Here is a 16,431-nt window from a genome sequence, read left to right as displayed (position 1 = left end):
ACTCATACTGAATATATATATATATAACAATTCTGACAAGTTTAATCGTACAAATGCAGCTGAAAATATGTCACAAAATTCACTTCAAAATGCTTAGTAAATATTTGTTTCAGACTGCTTATTATACTAACTCTCCTGGCTGTGACTGACTCCACCCCCCCCTGCAAAAAATCCTACCACCACCCCCGCAAAAAATCATGCGGGCATCCATGTGCATAAGCTCTCTTATTGTCATTACAATATCTACTGGTGTTTATTTACAAATGGGCAAAGGACTTCACAGACCATGCCATTAAGTATTATCGTTAATTAGTTCTCCTTATTAAGTCCCTCACCATAACAAAACACAACGTCCATTTTAAAACGACTTTGGAAGCCCTTTGATGTTTTCTTATCCAACAAATATTACATCTCAGTACATGCTAAAGTGAAGACCACAGACCATTGGTCAACTAGTCTTATTGTTTCATTATAGTCATACAAACATAAAATATAAAAACCGTTAAATCGATTCATACATACACTTATACTATCATTTAAGTGCTTGTTCTGTTTTACCTTGGATATAGTTAACATTTTATTGCAAATCTATTATACAATATAGCCCACTATTATCTTTATTGGCGAGTTCGAATAACAAGTAATGCATATGATCACTTGTCCTTGTAACATCTGCTGTATGGACAACAGGTTCAATAGCACATTGACAGATTTTCATTTCCCTAAAGAGAGCCTCATTTCCCTACTGGCAGCCTCACTGATTTGACCTCTCCTATCCATTCTTTCCCTCAATCTGGTTTGAACTGGATAACCAAAGCGCTAAACATGTTTAATTACCGTATAAATAACACTGCATAGTCATGAGGTTGTTGTGACTATGTACATAGTAATTAATACAAGAATGAATTGCTGATTTAGCGGTGTTTATTGATAATGGAATAGAGTAGGATTGTAATACACGAGAATTATCACAATTGTGAGGTAGCTGAAAATAGTCTTTTATCTCTTTGCAAAAGCTGCAAATAAAAAACACCCTGAATAAATACAATCTTGTACACTGACAAAATTTTGTTTCATTTCTCTCTCTCTCTCTCTCTCATACACACACATGCGCGCACGCTCACATGCATTAACTAAAACGTGATTTCATGTTCTTTATTTTTTATTATAATTTTATACTGACATTATTGTTGCTGTAAAAATACAAGTTGCACTTAATTTCTTGACAATGTGGACTCATATCGTTGCGTACAATTTACCAGTAAATAATACCCATAACTAATTGTTCAAACCATCTCAATCATTTTGCCAACATTACACATAACAGTGACATATGCTCAACATGCAGGTGAGCTTGCACACTGAGACATAATCCTCTCTCCCCCTCTCTCTTGTTCACTAATAACAACAAAAATCATTTTAAGTACTTTAAAAAAAAAAATTGTACTTAGATTCTTGAATTGAGAGCAGAATGAGACAGAAAATAAACTTTTACTTTGTACGTTTGTACCGTTAGGTTGTTGAGTAGCTTATGATCCACAGAACTTGTTCAGGTATGATCCCTTTATTTTTCGTACAGTCAGTCCCACCAAATGATAATTATATATTTTACATACACTGAAATTAATAATTATTACATTAAATACGCTAAGTTTTAGTGACATTTTAGAAACGAACAAAAACTAAATTGCTTATTTTATTTCCTGATGATTAATAATTTGTACCTATCTGTAATTACCAAAATGTAATTTAGCTATTCCAATCAGTTTTAATTAACTACAATGTCAAATTTGTGTTGTGTTTGTCTTAAGTCACATGTGGCCCAAATACAAGGCAAATAACACTCACTCTGCATCATAAAGATCATACCTAAATTCTCTTTTCTAAAGTAATTCATGCAGTACGTAATTGATTTTCAACATAAAGTTGAAAAAAGTATGGATAGTAGAGCTATTTTGGAAAAAGGAAGGAATAAATAGCGTGACAAAATAGTAGGAATAGTAGGAAAAATTAGGACATGGATAAAGATTGTCTCATCCATTCACTAAGTGAATCATCCTTAGTCCAAACATGGTGCCAGGGAGCCACAATTATGTCACCATAGATGGTTCTGCAATGGTACCAGGCTTTCATGACTGTAACAGCCAGTGCAAAGCTGTGGCAGAGCTGGGACCAATATTGAACTATTCAGTACTCACTGTGTGACATGGTGATGTTTTGTGACTGGTGCCAATCATCTGGGATTGTATTGTTGCCATAGCAGGTACTTGGGTGGACAGAACTGGTGCCAGTAAAAGAGCTGTTTGCTGGTCCCTGCATGAATGACCTATGGTCTGTACATATTGTCAGGCATCTGGGACTGTATTGTTGCCATTGTCGATTATGAGAAGGCATTTGACAGCGCGGACCGAGAGACACTCTGGAAACTTCTTAGTCACTACGGCATCCCAACCAAGCTGGTGAACCTGATCAAGAACACTTACAACGGAATGTCCTGCACAGTCATTCATGCAGGACAACACACAGACAGCTTCATAATGCAGACTGGCGTGAGGCAAGGCTGCTTGCTGTTGCTGTTTCTCTTCCTTCTCGCCATCGACTGGATTATGAAGATGTCCACCAATGGGCGAAGAAATGGGATCCAGTGGACATTGTGGAGTCAACTTGAGGACCTGGACTTTGCCGATGACCTAGCACTCTTGTCCCATAGTCAGCAGCAAATGCAGGACAAGACCGACATACTGGTAGCCACATCAGCACAGGTTGGCCTCAACATCCACAAAGGCAAGACCAAGATCCTCAAGATCAGTTATGCCAGTAACAACCCAGTCACACTGCAGGGATGTCCCCTGGAAGAGGTGGAGTCCTTCACGTACCTGGGCAGCATTATCAACCAGCAGGGTGGCACAGACGAATATCTCAAGGAAATGATCGGAAATGCAAGACCAGCTTTCATACAGCTCAAGAACATCTGGAGCTCCAAAGTAATTTCCTTAACTACCAAGATCAGACTGTTCAACTCCAACGTGAAGTCAGCCCTACTGTATGGAGCAGAGACCTGGAGAACCACCAAGTCGACCGTAAATAGAGTTCAGACCTTCATCAACAGCTGCCTAACAAGAATTCTCCAGATCCGCTGGCCAGACACCATCAGCAACACCATCCTGTGGCAGAGAACCTCCCAGCTTCCGGTAGAGGATGAGATCAAGAAGAGAAGGTGGGGTTGGATAGGACACACCCTAAGTAAGCCGCCAACCAACATTACCAGACAGGCATTGAAATGGAACCCTCAAGGCAAGCGAAGATAGGGAGAGACCAAAAAACACCTGGCGACGAGACCTTGAGGCGGACATCACTAAGATGGGTCACACCTGGAACCAGCTTGAAGGGATGGCACAGGACAGAAGCCTCTGGCGATCTTTTGTGGGCAGCCTATACCCCGGCAGGGGTGACAGGCAAAACTAACTACATGAAACTAACAAACTGACGTTTTAAAAAAACCAGCATGAAAAGTTGGGGAATTTATAATTTGTTAATTCCATAAAGTTTGCTAATATTTTAAGTAATAAAAACTATATTTATCAACAGAGAATGAAACTCTATGCCATAACCATGGAGGGATCGAAATCCCCCAAGTCAACAATAGCCACCCACCTGTGGTCTCATTCTAGGGTTCCACCTGCAGTAGTATCCAGTCCATATCTCCAGTCTCCTCATACTGGCCACTGGGAACAAGACATGCTGATGTAAATACTCTGCATACAGTGGGTTGATAAAGTCATCCATCTGATAGTTGATGAATGACCACAGGGACTTTGTGTTCTCCCTCACCTTCTGAAAAAAGGACTTCAGTTACATACGTTCATAATTTCTTTATAATCAGTAACAATGACAACTCTACCAAAGTATCTAATTATAGATAAAGAATGACCTACAAATGAAAATCCTAGAACACAAAATTGGTCATGTATGCATTGCATCCAGGACAGATTGAGAACCTGAATGCACAGCCATTAGCAGGGACTGCCTCGTATATATAACACATAATTTTAGCTGTATATATTGCAAAATACATCCATTTATTGTCTTGCTTATTAAAATGTCAATGTGACATTAACAACACAGAACCAAATAACCCTTTTAACATTGACCGTTGACCATTTGACCAGTATTATGTTACTGCAGTATCATTTATTTTCATTGGGCTCAGTTTTCATGGTCTTGTAAAATAAAAGGCATTTTCGTGGGTACTTAAATTTGTGGTTTTGCCTGTAAAAGTGTGCATATTAGTAAGTATTTAATTTCATGGTTTAACTTCAACAAATACCCAAAAATAAAGAATACAAAAGAATAAAACTATGCCGATGCAAATGGCGGTCACTTCAATGGTTAAAGCAATACTACCACCTGTATGAGCACAAATCAAAGAGCTGGCAAATTCAATACTTACACCGTGCTTTTGACCAAAAGAATAACATCAGTTGAAACGACGCAGCCAATAACACTAAAACAATACTTCCATCTCTATAAGCACAAATAAAATACCTATAAAAAGATTAATCACTTTCATCATGTTTTCGTTTGAGTGCTCAACATCAAAAGAAGCTGACGCAACCAACAACACTAGGCCAATCAGTTATTAAAGAAAAATTCAAGTAACACTTCCACGAGTGGTATGCTAAACAGGTCATGGACACCACTAAGGAAAAAGATGGTACTGGTGACAATCAGTGCACAGTATTAGCAAACTTTGCAATCTCATTAATCAAGCCAATTCACGCTGAATGGCTAATTGCAGCTCATGCAAAAATGAGTGAGAGATAGGACCAAATTATCAGTTGTTTTGAGAAGCTGGACTTGTTTAATTCAGCAGTTTGGGGATTATTTACCTGAGAAGCATTTATTAGTACCATGAGACTTGATTGACATGATGTTGATATAGTGGGTCTGTCCAAACATTATAAGAAGTCTTTTGGTGAAAAAACCCATAACTAGTTGCATTATCAAGATTTTCAAGATGGCTACTATGGCAGCCTTAATGAACATAAGATAGGCACCAATTTCATTTGGGTCCAACTATATATCATAAGAAGTCTTTTAGTGAAAACCCCATATTAATGTGACTATTCCTTCTGACAGAATGAATAGCAAAAACAAGATTTTAAAGATGGCTGCTGTGGCAGCCATACTGGACATTGAATCAACACTAATTTAATTTTTGACCAACTATAGACATCAAAAGAAGTCTTTTAGTGAAAATAACATGATGATATGACTATTCATTCAAGGGAAATAGCGATAAGATTTTCAAGATGACCACTCTGGTGGCCTTATCTGATAAGTAGCACCATTTTCAACTAGGACCAAATAGACCATGGGATGAATGTGTTTATAAAGTTTCAAAGGATTCTTTAAAGTAGTTTCGGACAAGTAGCAATAACAAACTTGTGATAATCGACTGACAGACAATATATGATAGACAAAAAATGGACAAGAGACCATCCCATTTATGACCAGCAGAGCTAAAAATGGATAATTGTCTATCTGGCAATATAGGGGATGACCATTGACCTTCCCACCTCAAACTTTTAAAGAAAAAGATACTTTATTGAAATAAAAAGCATTCTTTCATCCCTTGAACATTAAGTATAGCATGTTTCATCAAATTCCAACAGATAGTTTTAGAGTTATAGGGTTGCACAGAAACTTTAACATGCTGCCACCGCTGACATCGTGAACAGAAGATATCAGTGTCAGAAAGTCCTGCTGAAACATGAATGTGCTTAAAATGAGATATGTAATCAACATTACCATTTCTTTGACTCTCTGCTGCTCTGAGTTGAAGAGGAAAGTACCGAACAGACAGCTATACAGGTGGTCCAATATGGTAACTAGGAAATGCTCATTAAACTCAAAGGCATTTGGAAACTGAAAAGAAAATTGTTACAAATGTGAATATTTGAAGATATGATTGAAATTATGTTAAATCTTGAGAATGATTCAATTTTCAAACATGCATCTGTCAAATGTAATTTCATTTCAACTTATAGCCATCAATTTTATGAATGTGCTTAAGAAAAATGACCTGCCAGAGTGGGCCTTAAAACCAGGACATACATAGCTCAAGATAGGCTCAGCTGTCTGAACTATCATGACTGGTATTTCTGACCGACTCTGATGAAAGTTTCCCTTCCTTTTTCAAAGACACATATCTGTGTCGCCATTAATTCCCAACTTACATTCCCAGACTATAACATTCATTGGTGTCATCAAGTTATGTATGGTTCCATGGTGGGTGCCATATGTCACAGCTGAAAATATCATCCCCCGACTACAACATTTACTGGTGTCACATGGCTTAGATTTGTGGTTCACTGGGTGGTTGGTGCCAGCCATATGTCAGTAGAGAAAAGGAATAAAACTATGCTATATTGTAAGTTTGCCAAGTTTTCACAGTGCAAGTGCATGCCATCCACAATGTTTGGTCCAGGTCTGAGATGTAGTACTAGTGTTACCATCTGGAAACCATTTTTTCCCCAAGTTACAGTGACCCTGGCCTTTATTTTACTTCACTAAACTTCTTCAGTCCAAGTGCAAGCCATCTGCAAAATTAGATGCTGTGCATTTTTTATCTCCAAAAATGTAACAAATAGATGGCAGACAGATGGCTTTGCATTTTGGCAGGCAAATAAAAATGTGTGAACTGACCAGAGCTTGAGCCCATGACCTCCTAACACAAGATTGGTGTTCAAACATGTTAAATATTACCAAGTATATAGGGGCTCCGAGTGGTCGAGTGGTCTAAAGCGCTCTTCGTTACGGATCACTGCCATCTCACCTCTGTCTGCGGCGGCTCGAGTCTAAGATTCAGCCAATGTGGTTATGTGAGAAAGCTTGCCAGTAGCTTCGAGGGTCGGTGGTTCTTTCCGGGGTTTTCCCAGGTTCTTCCTCCACCATTAATACTGGCCGCCATGTATAGCCTATCGTGTGCTGAAAAATGACGTTAAACCCCACAACAACAACAACAACCAGGTATATATATATACCCCTTGCAGAAGCCTGTAATGCATATCCCCAAATATGCAGACAGAAAAATGCAGGAACTTTCAAAGCGTTGGCTTGGACAGCTCTGATGTGGACCCATTTTGACCAACATACACTAAAAGAAGTAAGGTTACTGGATGCCTACATAGTGACTTAATAGAGACAGGGAGAAATATCTTTCAATAGCCTGGGGAAAGTGGCATAGGTCTGTGTTGGGGATACCTGGTTGGATAGCATCCATATAGGGTTAGAGATGTTACAGGTTAATAAATTTGCATTCTGCTGAGAAGGGGGAATCATGTACTCTCAACTGCTTCATAATATGGAAACCAGGATACGTTATATAGTCAAATGAATTCCAACAGCAGGATCATTCAATTTAGGGTGTGTGTGATTTAGATTTTTAACGTAGCTTTAACAATTTTTCAGTCATATTGTTATGATGTCTGTAGTGTGGCAGTTTATAGTGATGTCTAGCACTGGGGCATCATGCTGCAGAAATGTAGCATGATGTCCCACCCAGTCACATTATCCTGACACCAGGTCGACCAGTTCAAACACTAACCTCTTAATGCTGAGCACCAAGGGAGGCAACTGTTAGTACCATTTTTATAAGTCTTTGGTATGACTTGACCAGGGATCAAACCAACGACCTTCTGCATCGGAGGTGGACATTCTAACCATTAGGCCACAGGAGCAGTTCCTTCAATTTAGTAAATCCTTAACTGAAGCATATTAGCTGCTTAAAATTGTTGTAAATTCCAAAATCTGTATTTATGGTTTCTGTGGCAAAAAAATGCAACTTAATGTTCTTTATTCTGTCAAAATGGATTCATCATACCTAAAATAACAAGGATTTGCATCCAACATGGGGTACATTTTACCAAATATAATCAAGACATTAATTGGCAGTTATCATCAACAACAAAAAAGTACAATATTGCAAACAGTGGCATGACAATGATTTAATTCTTTTAAAATGTTTAAACCATTGTTTTTTTAATTTCCATTTGAACACCATCATATATATTTCTATTCTGAGTGAATGGTACAGCTAATGTTAATCCTGCATCATGAATTTGTTACCCCACATTCCACTGTGTAATCATGAGTAGCTACAGCTAATATCTTGGCATCATCTTTCATACAGCTAATATGATGTCATCATCTTTCAGACAGCTAATATACTGGCATCATCTTTCAAACAGCCAACATACTGGCATCATCTTTCATACAACTAATATGCTGGCATCATCTTTCATACAGCTAATAGGTTGGCACCATCCTCCATACAGCTACCATGTTGGCATATTTTATACAGCCAACATTAGCTTTCACACAGCTAATATACTGGCATCATCTTTCATACAGCTAATATGCTGGCATCATCTTTCATACAGCCAATATACTGGCATCATCTTTCATACAACTAATATGTTGACATCATCTTTCATACAGCTAATAGGTTGGCACCATCCTCCATACAGCTTCCATGCTTTTTTAAACAGCCAACTAGCTAACTCCAGCTTTCACACAGCTAACATGTTGGCATCATATATCATATAACTAATATTTATGGCATCAGTTTCATACAGCTAACTTATTGGTACCAGCTTTCAAAGTTTAAAGATGGTTGACTCAATTCAATAGCAACAATAACAATTTGGCAACTGCACATTTTGTGGTTTGGTTTGTTTTTGCCAACTGCTAAAATATTTTTGACTGTTAATGCTATACACGTGACTCAATTTCTAAAGAAGAACTTAAAGAATGCATAATTTGGCATTAAAAGAATGATTCATGGTATCGAAAAAAGAAAAACAGCAATGGAGGAGAATATTTGAAAACAATGCTAAAATATAATGGGTGAAGACTTAAGATGCATGAGAGCAAGAATGACAAACCCCATAAAGCCGATCATTTCTTGTAAAATCAAGTAACTGAATAACATCAGTAGTTTTTTCTGCAAGAATTTTTAACTATTTGGCAGCTACTTCAAGTCCCAACGTAGAGCTAAGACAGCATTCTGCAGCAAAAACTATGGACTACTGTTTGATAAATAGTGAATAATACTGACCTGTCTGGTCATCTGCCAAACACAGTCAATAAACTGAAGGAAAACTGGTGACCGGTCAGCATCTGAGTGTTTATCCTCTCCATGTCCAACTCTCTAGAAACAGAAGATCTTATCACAAAGTGCAAAGTACCATTGTTTTATGTACATAAAATAATCAAGTCACATAGTCCATGGTATCATTGCTTTATGTATATTACTAGATCAAGTCACATAGTCCATGATACCATTGCTTTATGCATATAAAAAGATAGTCACATAGTCCATGGTACCATTTCTCTCTGCATATAAAAAGATCAAGTCATGTAGTCCCTGGTACCAATGCTTCATGTAAATAAAAGGATCAAGTCAAATGGTCCATGGTACCATTGCTTTATGTATATAACAAAATCATGTCATGTAGTTGATGGTACCATTGCTTTATGTATGTTAAAAGGTCATGTCACATAGTCCAATATACTGTTGTTTTATGTTCATAAAAAATGTATTATATTCTGCAAGCATACACATACAATTTATGAAATGATTTGAACACAGTTAACTTTATAAAAGTCTTTAAGTGAAAGACTAACCATCCAACAAGTTGCATTATTTTAACTGATATCACCTCATATGTATGACATCACATGAAAAAATGCCTTTTTCCAGAATGAACCATAAAATGGTGTTGTTGAATGACTCTAAGGCACATTCTGATGCCTTTGTGTGTGATATAATATGTGATAACAGTTGTATGTAATATACAAAATAATAAATGATTATAACAAGGTATATACATAAGAAAAGGTGATCAGAATAATGTTGATGACAGAACAACAATTCTGACTTTCCATTCATGAATGTTTTTCTTTTTCAGAGAGCAGCTAATTGAGATATTAGAGCAAAGTGGCCTTGCCAAGAATCAATAATTTTTACTAAGGATAATTCTAACTAGACTCATTAATCTAAACCTCCATTAAAATTATATGTTCTTTAATATGAATTTTACTGAATGATATGAAAAATGCCTATGGAAACTACATGCAGGTAATAACAGACAATTCACAGACAATGGCAAGTACTCTAGCTGAATTGACAAAAGTACTACGGAAGGACAGACTACTAAAAAGGTGCTGACACACTTATCAAATAGGGAAGTTAGACAAATAAAGTGTGAAATATTCACCAACAATGAAGACAGAACCAGAAATAGAAATACAGATGAAGCATAATTCCTTATGTGAGAAACACCCAAGAATTGCTAAAAAGAAGTGGATATCTGTTGTGCAAAGTCTCAAAAACAGTATGCTTCATTGCATGGGGTGAAGTTGTAACTGATGTACAAATGGGATTTGGCATCAACTGCACAAGCCAAGAGATCACTTTTATTTAGCATTATTGGTGCTAAAAACAAACCTGGAATGTCTGAAATGGTGAGGTAGTTGTTGTACTCCTAGTGTATTATGAATAGGTAATGCATCTGATGAATATATGTGACTGAAAAGTTAAAGACAGCACCTAAACATAGGTTATTATGACATCACTGCAACCACTACTAATGCTGCTACTGGGGAAGTGATAGACTCGACTCACAAGCAAGATTTTCAATTTATAGGCGAGACTCCATTCACAAGGAAGAATTTATTCACAGACAAAACTCGTAAGCAAAGACTCTCCTGTGACAGGATAGACTCCATTCACAGATGAGACTCACCATTTGCAGGCAAGACTATCCATTCATAGATCAGACAAAGTATTATAAGCAAGATTCACCATTTACAGATGAGACTCACCTCACATAAGACTGTCCATTCAAATATGACTTGCCACTCACAGGTGAGATTAGTTATTCAAAGGCAAGGTTCATCATTCACAGATGAGACTCACCATTCACTGGTGAGTTCAATATTCCCAACCAAAATAACAGAATGTAATTTCAAACACTCACATTGATATAGCAGTCACTGGTTTTCAGTTTTCAACAGCCATTCACATTTTCCTCCAGCAAATCAAGTTACCTATTTAAAAGCCATGTATAAAACAGTCACCAGCTCTCCACAGTTAATGGCTATGTGTTTCCATACCAAATAATGGCTTCTCATTGTTTTGAGTTGTCACAGGAGTGTACTGAAATGACCACTCCATGTATGCTAACTTTTGCTTCAAAGCATTGTTTAGATAAAGGCATATCATATTAATATATGTGTAAACATTTATCTTATTCCAGTCACAGTGTCAGTGTAAATTTTTATTATTAGGTAAAGAGGTCAAGGCAATTCATTTGCTGGGTTGTGGTTAAAAACAGATGTGCTGCTGCAGCAAAAATATAAGTTGCCTTTTGTGCCAGTGTCATATGTATAGTTCTATATCTTAATTTTTTTGCCTCTAAATTAAAGCTATAGTTTATGATAACATTGATTCTTTGAGGAGAGATAGGAGTTCCATCCCTTTCCACTTGCGACAGGAGTCATTCACTATTTTAAAACTTGTCTGAACGTAAAAGGTAGACAAAAGGTTTTGATCACGTGTTACTAAGAATAGTCATGAAAGGCTTCTTTTCCATCAATCCAGATATTTTTGAAGTGTGGATAGCTATTTCTAAGTCTAATTATACAAAGTTGGCCGAACAAAGAGTCCTTCCTCTGCATTAATGTCATATGTAAGATGTGAAGTAATACTGTTTTGTCATTGTGCACAGAACAGTGATTTTTGTAAGAGTTAGTGATGATTTAATTTATTGGATGATTAAAGTTAGGAGGATACAGTAATCTTGCTTGGAACTGTAATTCGGAAGAGAACAAAATACACGCATATTTTATGATTTTGCTGAATAGTTCAACAAAATAGTCTACTGATAATGTAATAATAATAATAATAATAACAATAATAATAACAATAACAACAAAACACATTATACATCTACTACTACTACTACTAAAAATGGTATTAAGTGCATGGTATTTGTTCAAAACCAAGTTTGAAAGGTGAACTGCATACAGATGTTGCCTTTTTCCATGGATAGCCACTATTGATATGTTTGACTGTCCATATATGTACATTTACAGAGACTAAATGAGAAATCAAGTTACCTGTGCAAATTTGTGCCCGAAGCTGAGCCACTCTTTCTCAATAAGAACCTCCAATCCCTTTAATGTCCTGTAGTAAGGATCTAACATCATCATGGCTAGGGAAGTCAGCTAAAAAAGAGATATAGTGGAAACGATTGGTCAGCCTAAATCTTACATTTGTACAAAATCATACATTATTTGTAGTTTTGTTTTCTCTTTGATATCCATTCCATGGAAAAGCAAAAACATTTTTCTTTTGATATTCTAAAATTAGCAAGCACAAACAACTGGGATTTCAGAAGAAATGATGCAATGTCTGGAACTGATCATGAAATGATGTGATGTCTGGAACTGATTATGAAATGATGTGATGTCTGGGACTGATCCTAAAATGATGTGATGTCTGGAACTGATCATGAAATGATGCAATGTCTGGAACTGATCATGAAATGACGTGATGTCTGGGACTGATCCTAAAATGATGTGATTTCTAGGACTGATCCTAAAATGATGCAATGTCTGGAACTGATCATGAAATGATGCGATGTCTGGAACTGACCATGAAATGATGCACTGTCTGGAACTGATCATGAAATGATGCAATGTCTGGAACTGATCATGAAATGATGTGATGTTTGGAACTGATCATGAAATGATGTGATGTTTGGAACTGATCATAAAATGATGCACTGTCTGGAACTGACCATGAAATGATGCAATGTCTGGAACTGAACATGAAATGATCCAATGTCTGGAACTGATCCTAAAATGATGCAATGTCTGGAACTGATCATGAAATGATGCGATGTCTGGAACTAATCATAAAATGATGCAATGTCTGGAACAGATCATGAAATGATCCAATGTCTGGAACTGATCATGAAATGATGTGATGTTTGGAACTGATCATGAAATAATGCGATGTCTGAAACAGATCATGAAATAATGTGATGTCTGGAACAGATCATAAAATGATGCAATGTCTGGAACTGTGCAATGTCAGGAACTGATCATGACATGATAAACAGAAACAAACAAGATCCCAAGGTTTCAACAGTTTGGTATATGTAATTCATATGAAACTGGCAAAACTCAATTAAACAACCAGCAGATTTATTTACATTATTAAAAATAATACTCATTATATGGTTTATTCACATGTGATAACCATGCATAAACTCATGTGTGTATGTGTGTGTATGTAAGTTCATATAAAAATAACATCAACATAAGGCAAAAAAGAATTGCTAAAGACATCTCCAAAGTTGCCCAGTGGCAATGCTTACACCCCTGAATATCTACCAACTTTGATATGTAATATAAAATGTGTATGTGGCACCTTTTACTGTTCACAAACCAATCAGCTAAATCACTTGTGTATCAAATTAACATTAGGAGAACAGACAAGAGAAGGAAAATATGCATCACATCAAATCTATACATGTCACCCTGTAGGAGCATGAAAGCAGCACAAACAAAGCTTATATATTTATACTCATGCAAAGGTGATCCCTGTGCAGTCCTGCAAATGTTCCCTGGGTGACTGCAGAGAAAGTTATGAGGCCATGCTTGGAACTGAGATTGTGCTGTCACGAATAAGTGTGGTAATTGTCAGGGTATCCTATCAGTGGCTCAATGAATTCAGCTCTCTCTGTTGTGAGGTTCATTCCCATCAGCTGAAGCTGAAGAAAGCAGAACTATTTTCTAAGTTTTGTGCCTCATCTTCAGGGTTAATTTTGGTATTAAAATTGCCAAGGGGAAGGCAGACCCACATCCCTCCCAGCTGATTGACAGGGTGTCAGTGGCCCAGTTCTCTGGGTTAAAAATTGGAGAGATGAAAGTGGACAGGAGCTTCTTCGACCCTACTGCAATTAAGTCTAGTACTGGTTGGCCACAAAATACGAAAGATAGAGACCACTCTATGTGAAGCAGTTATCCTATCCTTTATAATAAATTTGCCAGGGCATTAAGACTGTTCAGGATGTGTCAGACTTGTATATGGTACTGGGCATAGCAACGGCGGAAGGCTGACATAAGGACTGTTCAGGATGTGTCAGACTTGTATATGGTATTGGGCACAGCAACGGAGGAAGGCTGGCATAAGGACTGTTCAGGATGTGTCAGACTTGTATATGGTATTGGGCACAGCAATGGCAGAAGGCTGACATAAGGACTGTTCAGGATGTATCAGACTTGTATATGGTATTGGGCACAGCAATGGCGGAAGGCTGACATAAGGACTGTTCAGGATGTGTCAGACTTGTATATGGTATTGGGTACAGCAACGGCGGAAGGGTGACATAAGGACTGTTCAGGATGTTTCAGACTTGTATATGGTACTGGGCACAGCAACGGCAGAAGGCTGACATAAGGACTGTTCAGGATGTGTCTGACTTGTATATGGTGTTGGGCACAGCAACGGCAGAATGCTGACATAAGGACTGTTCAGGATGTGCCAGGCTTGTATATGGTATTGGGTACAGCAATGGAGGAAGGCTGGCATAAGGACTGTTCAGAATGTGTCAGGATATGGTATTGGGCACAGCAACGACAGAAGGCTGACATAAGGACTGTTCAGGATGTGTCCGACTTGTATATGGTATTGGGCACAGCAACGGCAGAATGCTGACATAAGGACTGTTCAGGATGTATCAGGCTTGTATATGGTATTGGGTACAGCAACGGTGGAAGGCTGACATAAGGACTGTTCAGGATGTGTCAGACTTGTATATGGTATTGGGCACAGCAACGGCAGAATGCTGAAATAAGTACTGTTCAGAATGTGTCAGACTTGTATATGGTATTGGGTACAGCAATAGCGGAAGCCTGACATAAGGACTGTTCAGGATGTGTCAGACTTGTATATGGTATTGGGCACAGCAACGGCAGAAGGCTGACATAAGGACTGTTCAGGATGTGTCAGACTTGTATATGATATTGGGCACAGCAACGGAGGAAGGCTGGCATAAGGACTGTTCAGGATGTGTCAGACTTGTATATGGTATTGGGCACAGCAACGGCAGAAGGCTGATACCCTAATGCACAGCTCCAATGATTCTGTCTTCCCTTAATTACAGCAGTAGTTCACCTCAACCATGTCATCTGACTTTATCAAAACCATAAAACTGTCTTTCCCTGGATATGCTTCCTACAAGTACAAGATGCACAGAAATTGGTTTTCATTTCAAGAAGATTATATGAAGAGCCATCACTTGTATTGTCCACTAACTGCTGACAGTCAAGAAACATAGTAGTAAGTGTGCCCACCAAACTGACAATCTGGTGTCTGTATAAACTGAGGTTTCCCATTCAAGGGTTTTCACTGGTATTCCTGCCATTAGCCACTCACTGCCACTGAAGCTTGAAGTGTTTGAGTTCAGTGGAGATCATAACTTGGTGATCAAAACTACCAGAGATTAGGCACAAATGAGGTAGATTGGGACATTGGCATAATGTGCATATAAAGGTGGCTCAGAGTTAGCAAGTCTGCTGCTGCAAGGAGCAGGCTGAGAATTTAAGAAACTCTCTCACCATAGTGTATGTCCTGGCAGATGTCGCATAGACAATACAGTTGATGCATTTTGGGAGGGAGAAGAATCTGGTCAAGATGGATCAGAAACTCATACCTAGATGAACAAAATGCTGAAAATGGACAAAGTCTGGCTTTTCCATATTGACTATCTACCTTAAACTGCAAAGGAGGGAGGAAAGATTGTTCATATCCTGAACTACAACTGAACTTAATGAATATTTTTGCAGAATATCATCTAGGCCTGGGTAGTCTGGTCTCTGGATGAACTTCATTATCTCCTTCTGTAATATGTCTGCCTGGAATCCCTTTATGAAATACAGAAACACATTATTTTCTAATCACATTCGATCGATGGTGAATTGAGGAATTTTGCAGCTGATAAATCCATTATAGCTGTGTGTCTGCTTGCTTATTTAGATCTGAATAGGATTTCACTGCAAAAAATGAAAAGATCTGGAGTTCTTGTTATATGAATCTTGTAATACTTGTATCCCTGTGACTATGCCCAAAAGGTACTTTTGGGGCATGCATGCAAGCATTCATGAATGTACAGAGACACACATACACGCACATATACATACAAACAGACAGACACTGACAGACAGACAGACACACACAGACACAGAGTGAGCTATTGTACACAAATAGTTCAATTTTTAAGCTGTAGCAACAAGCTTTACACACACACACACACACACACACTATAAGTTTGCCTAGTTTTAGGTTTAGTTTAG

The 16,431-nt window shown here is 37.8% G+C and overlaps 1 protein-coding gene across 2 annotated transcripts in view; it reads right to left on the bottom strand.

Annotated features, from left to right (window-relative positions):
- Window positions 1-16,431, bottom strand: part of LOC149798238 (phosphatidylinositol-3,5-bisphosphate 3-phosphatase MTMR2-like) — an 80,312-nt gene that overhangs the window by 15,237 nt on the left and 48,644 nt on the right. The window contains exons 13-16 of one of the 2 annotated variants that reach the window (XM_089963359.1): window positions 12,187-12,294; window positions 9,122-9,214; window positions 5,812-5,928; window positions 3,655-3,834 (exon numbers count right to left, since the gene is read on the bottom strand). In XM_089963359.1, the coding sequence (XP_089819485.1) occupies window positions 3,655-3,834; window positions 5,812-5,928; window positions 9,122-9,214; window positions 12,187-12,294 (498 nt within the window). The remainder of the gene's footprint in view (window positions 1-3,654; window positions 3,835-5,811; window positions 5,929-9,121; window positions 9,215-12,186; window positions 12,295-16,431) is intronic. The other variant, XM_089963360.1, reaches the window with a different exon arrangement.

This window comes from Sinohyriopsis cumingii, chromosome 6 (genome assembly GCF_028554795.1).
Source record: "Sinohyriopsis cumingii isolate HCF-2022 chromosome 6, ASM2855479v2, whole genome shotgun sequence".
Lineage (NCBI taxonomy): Eukaryota > Metazoa > Mollusca > Bivalvia > Unionida > Unionidae > Sinohyriopsis > Sinohyriopsis cumingii.
The sequence above is the reverse complement of the archived record's forward strand: the minus strand, read 5'-3'. Positions and strand labels throughout refer to the sequence as shown.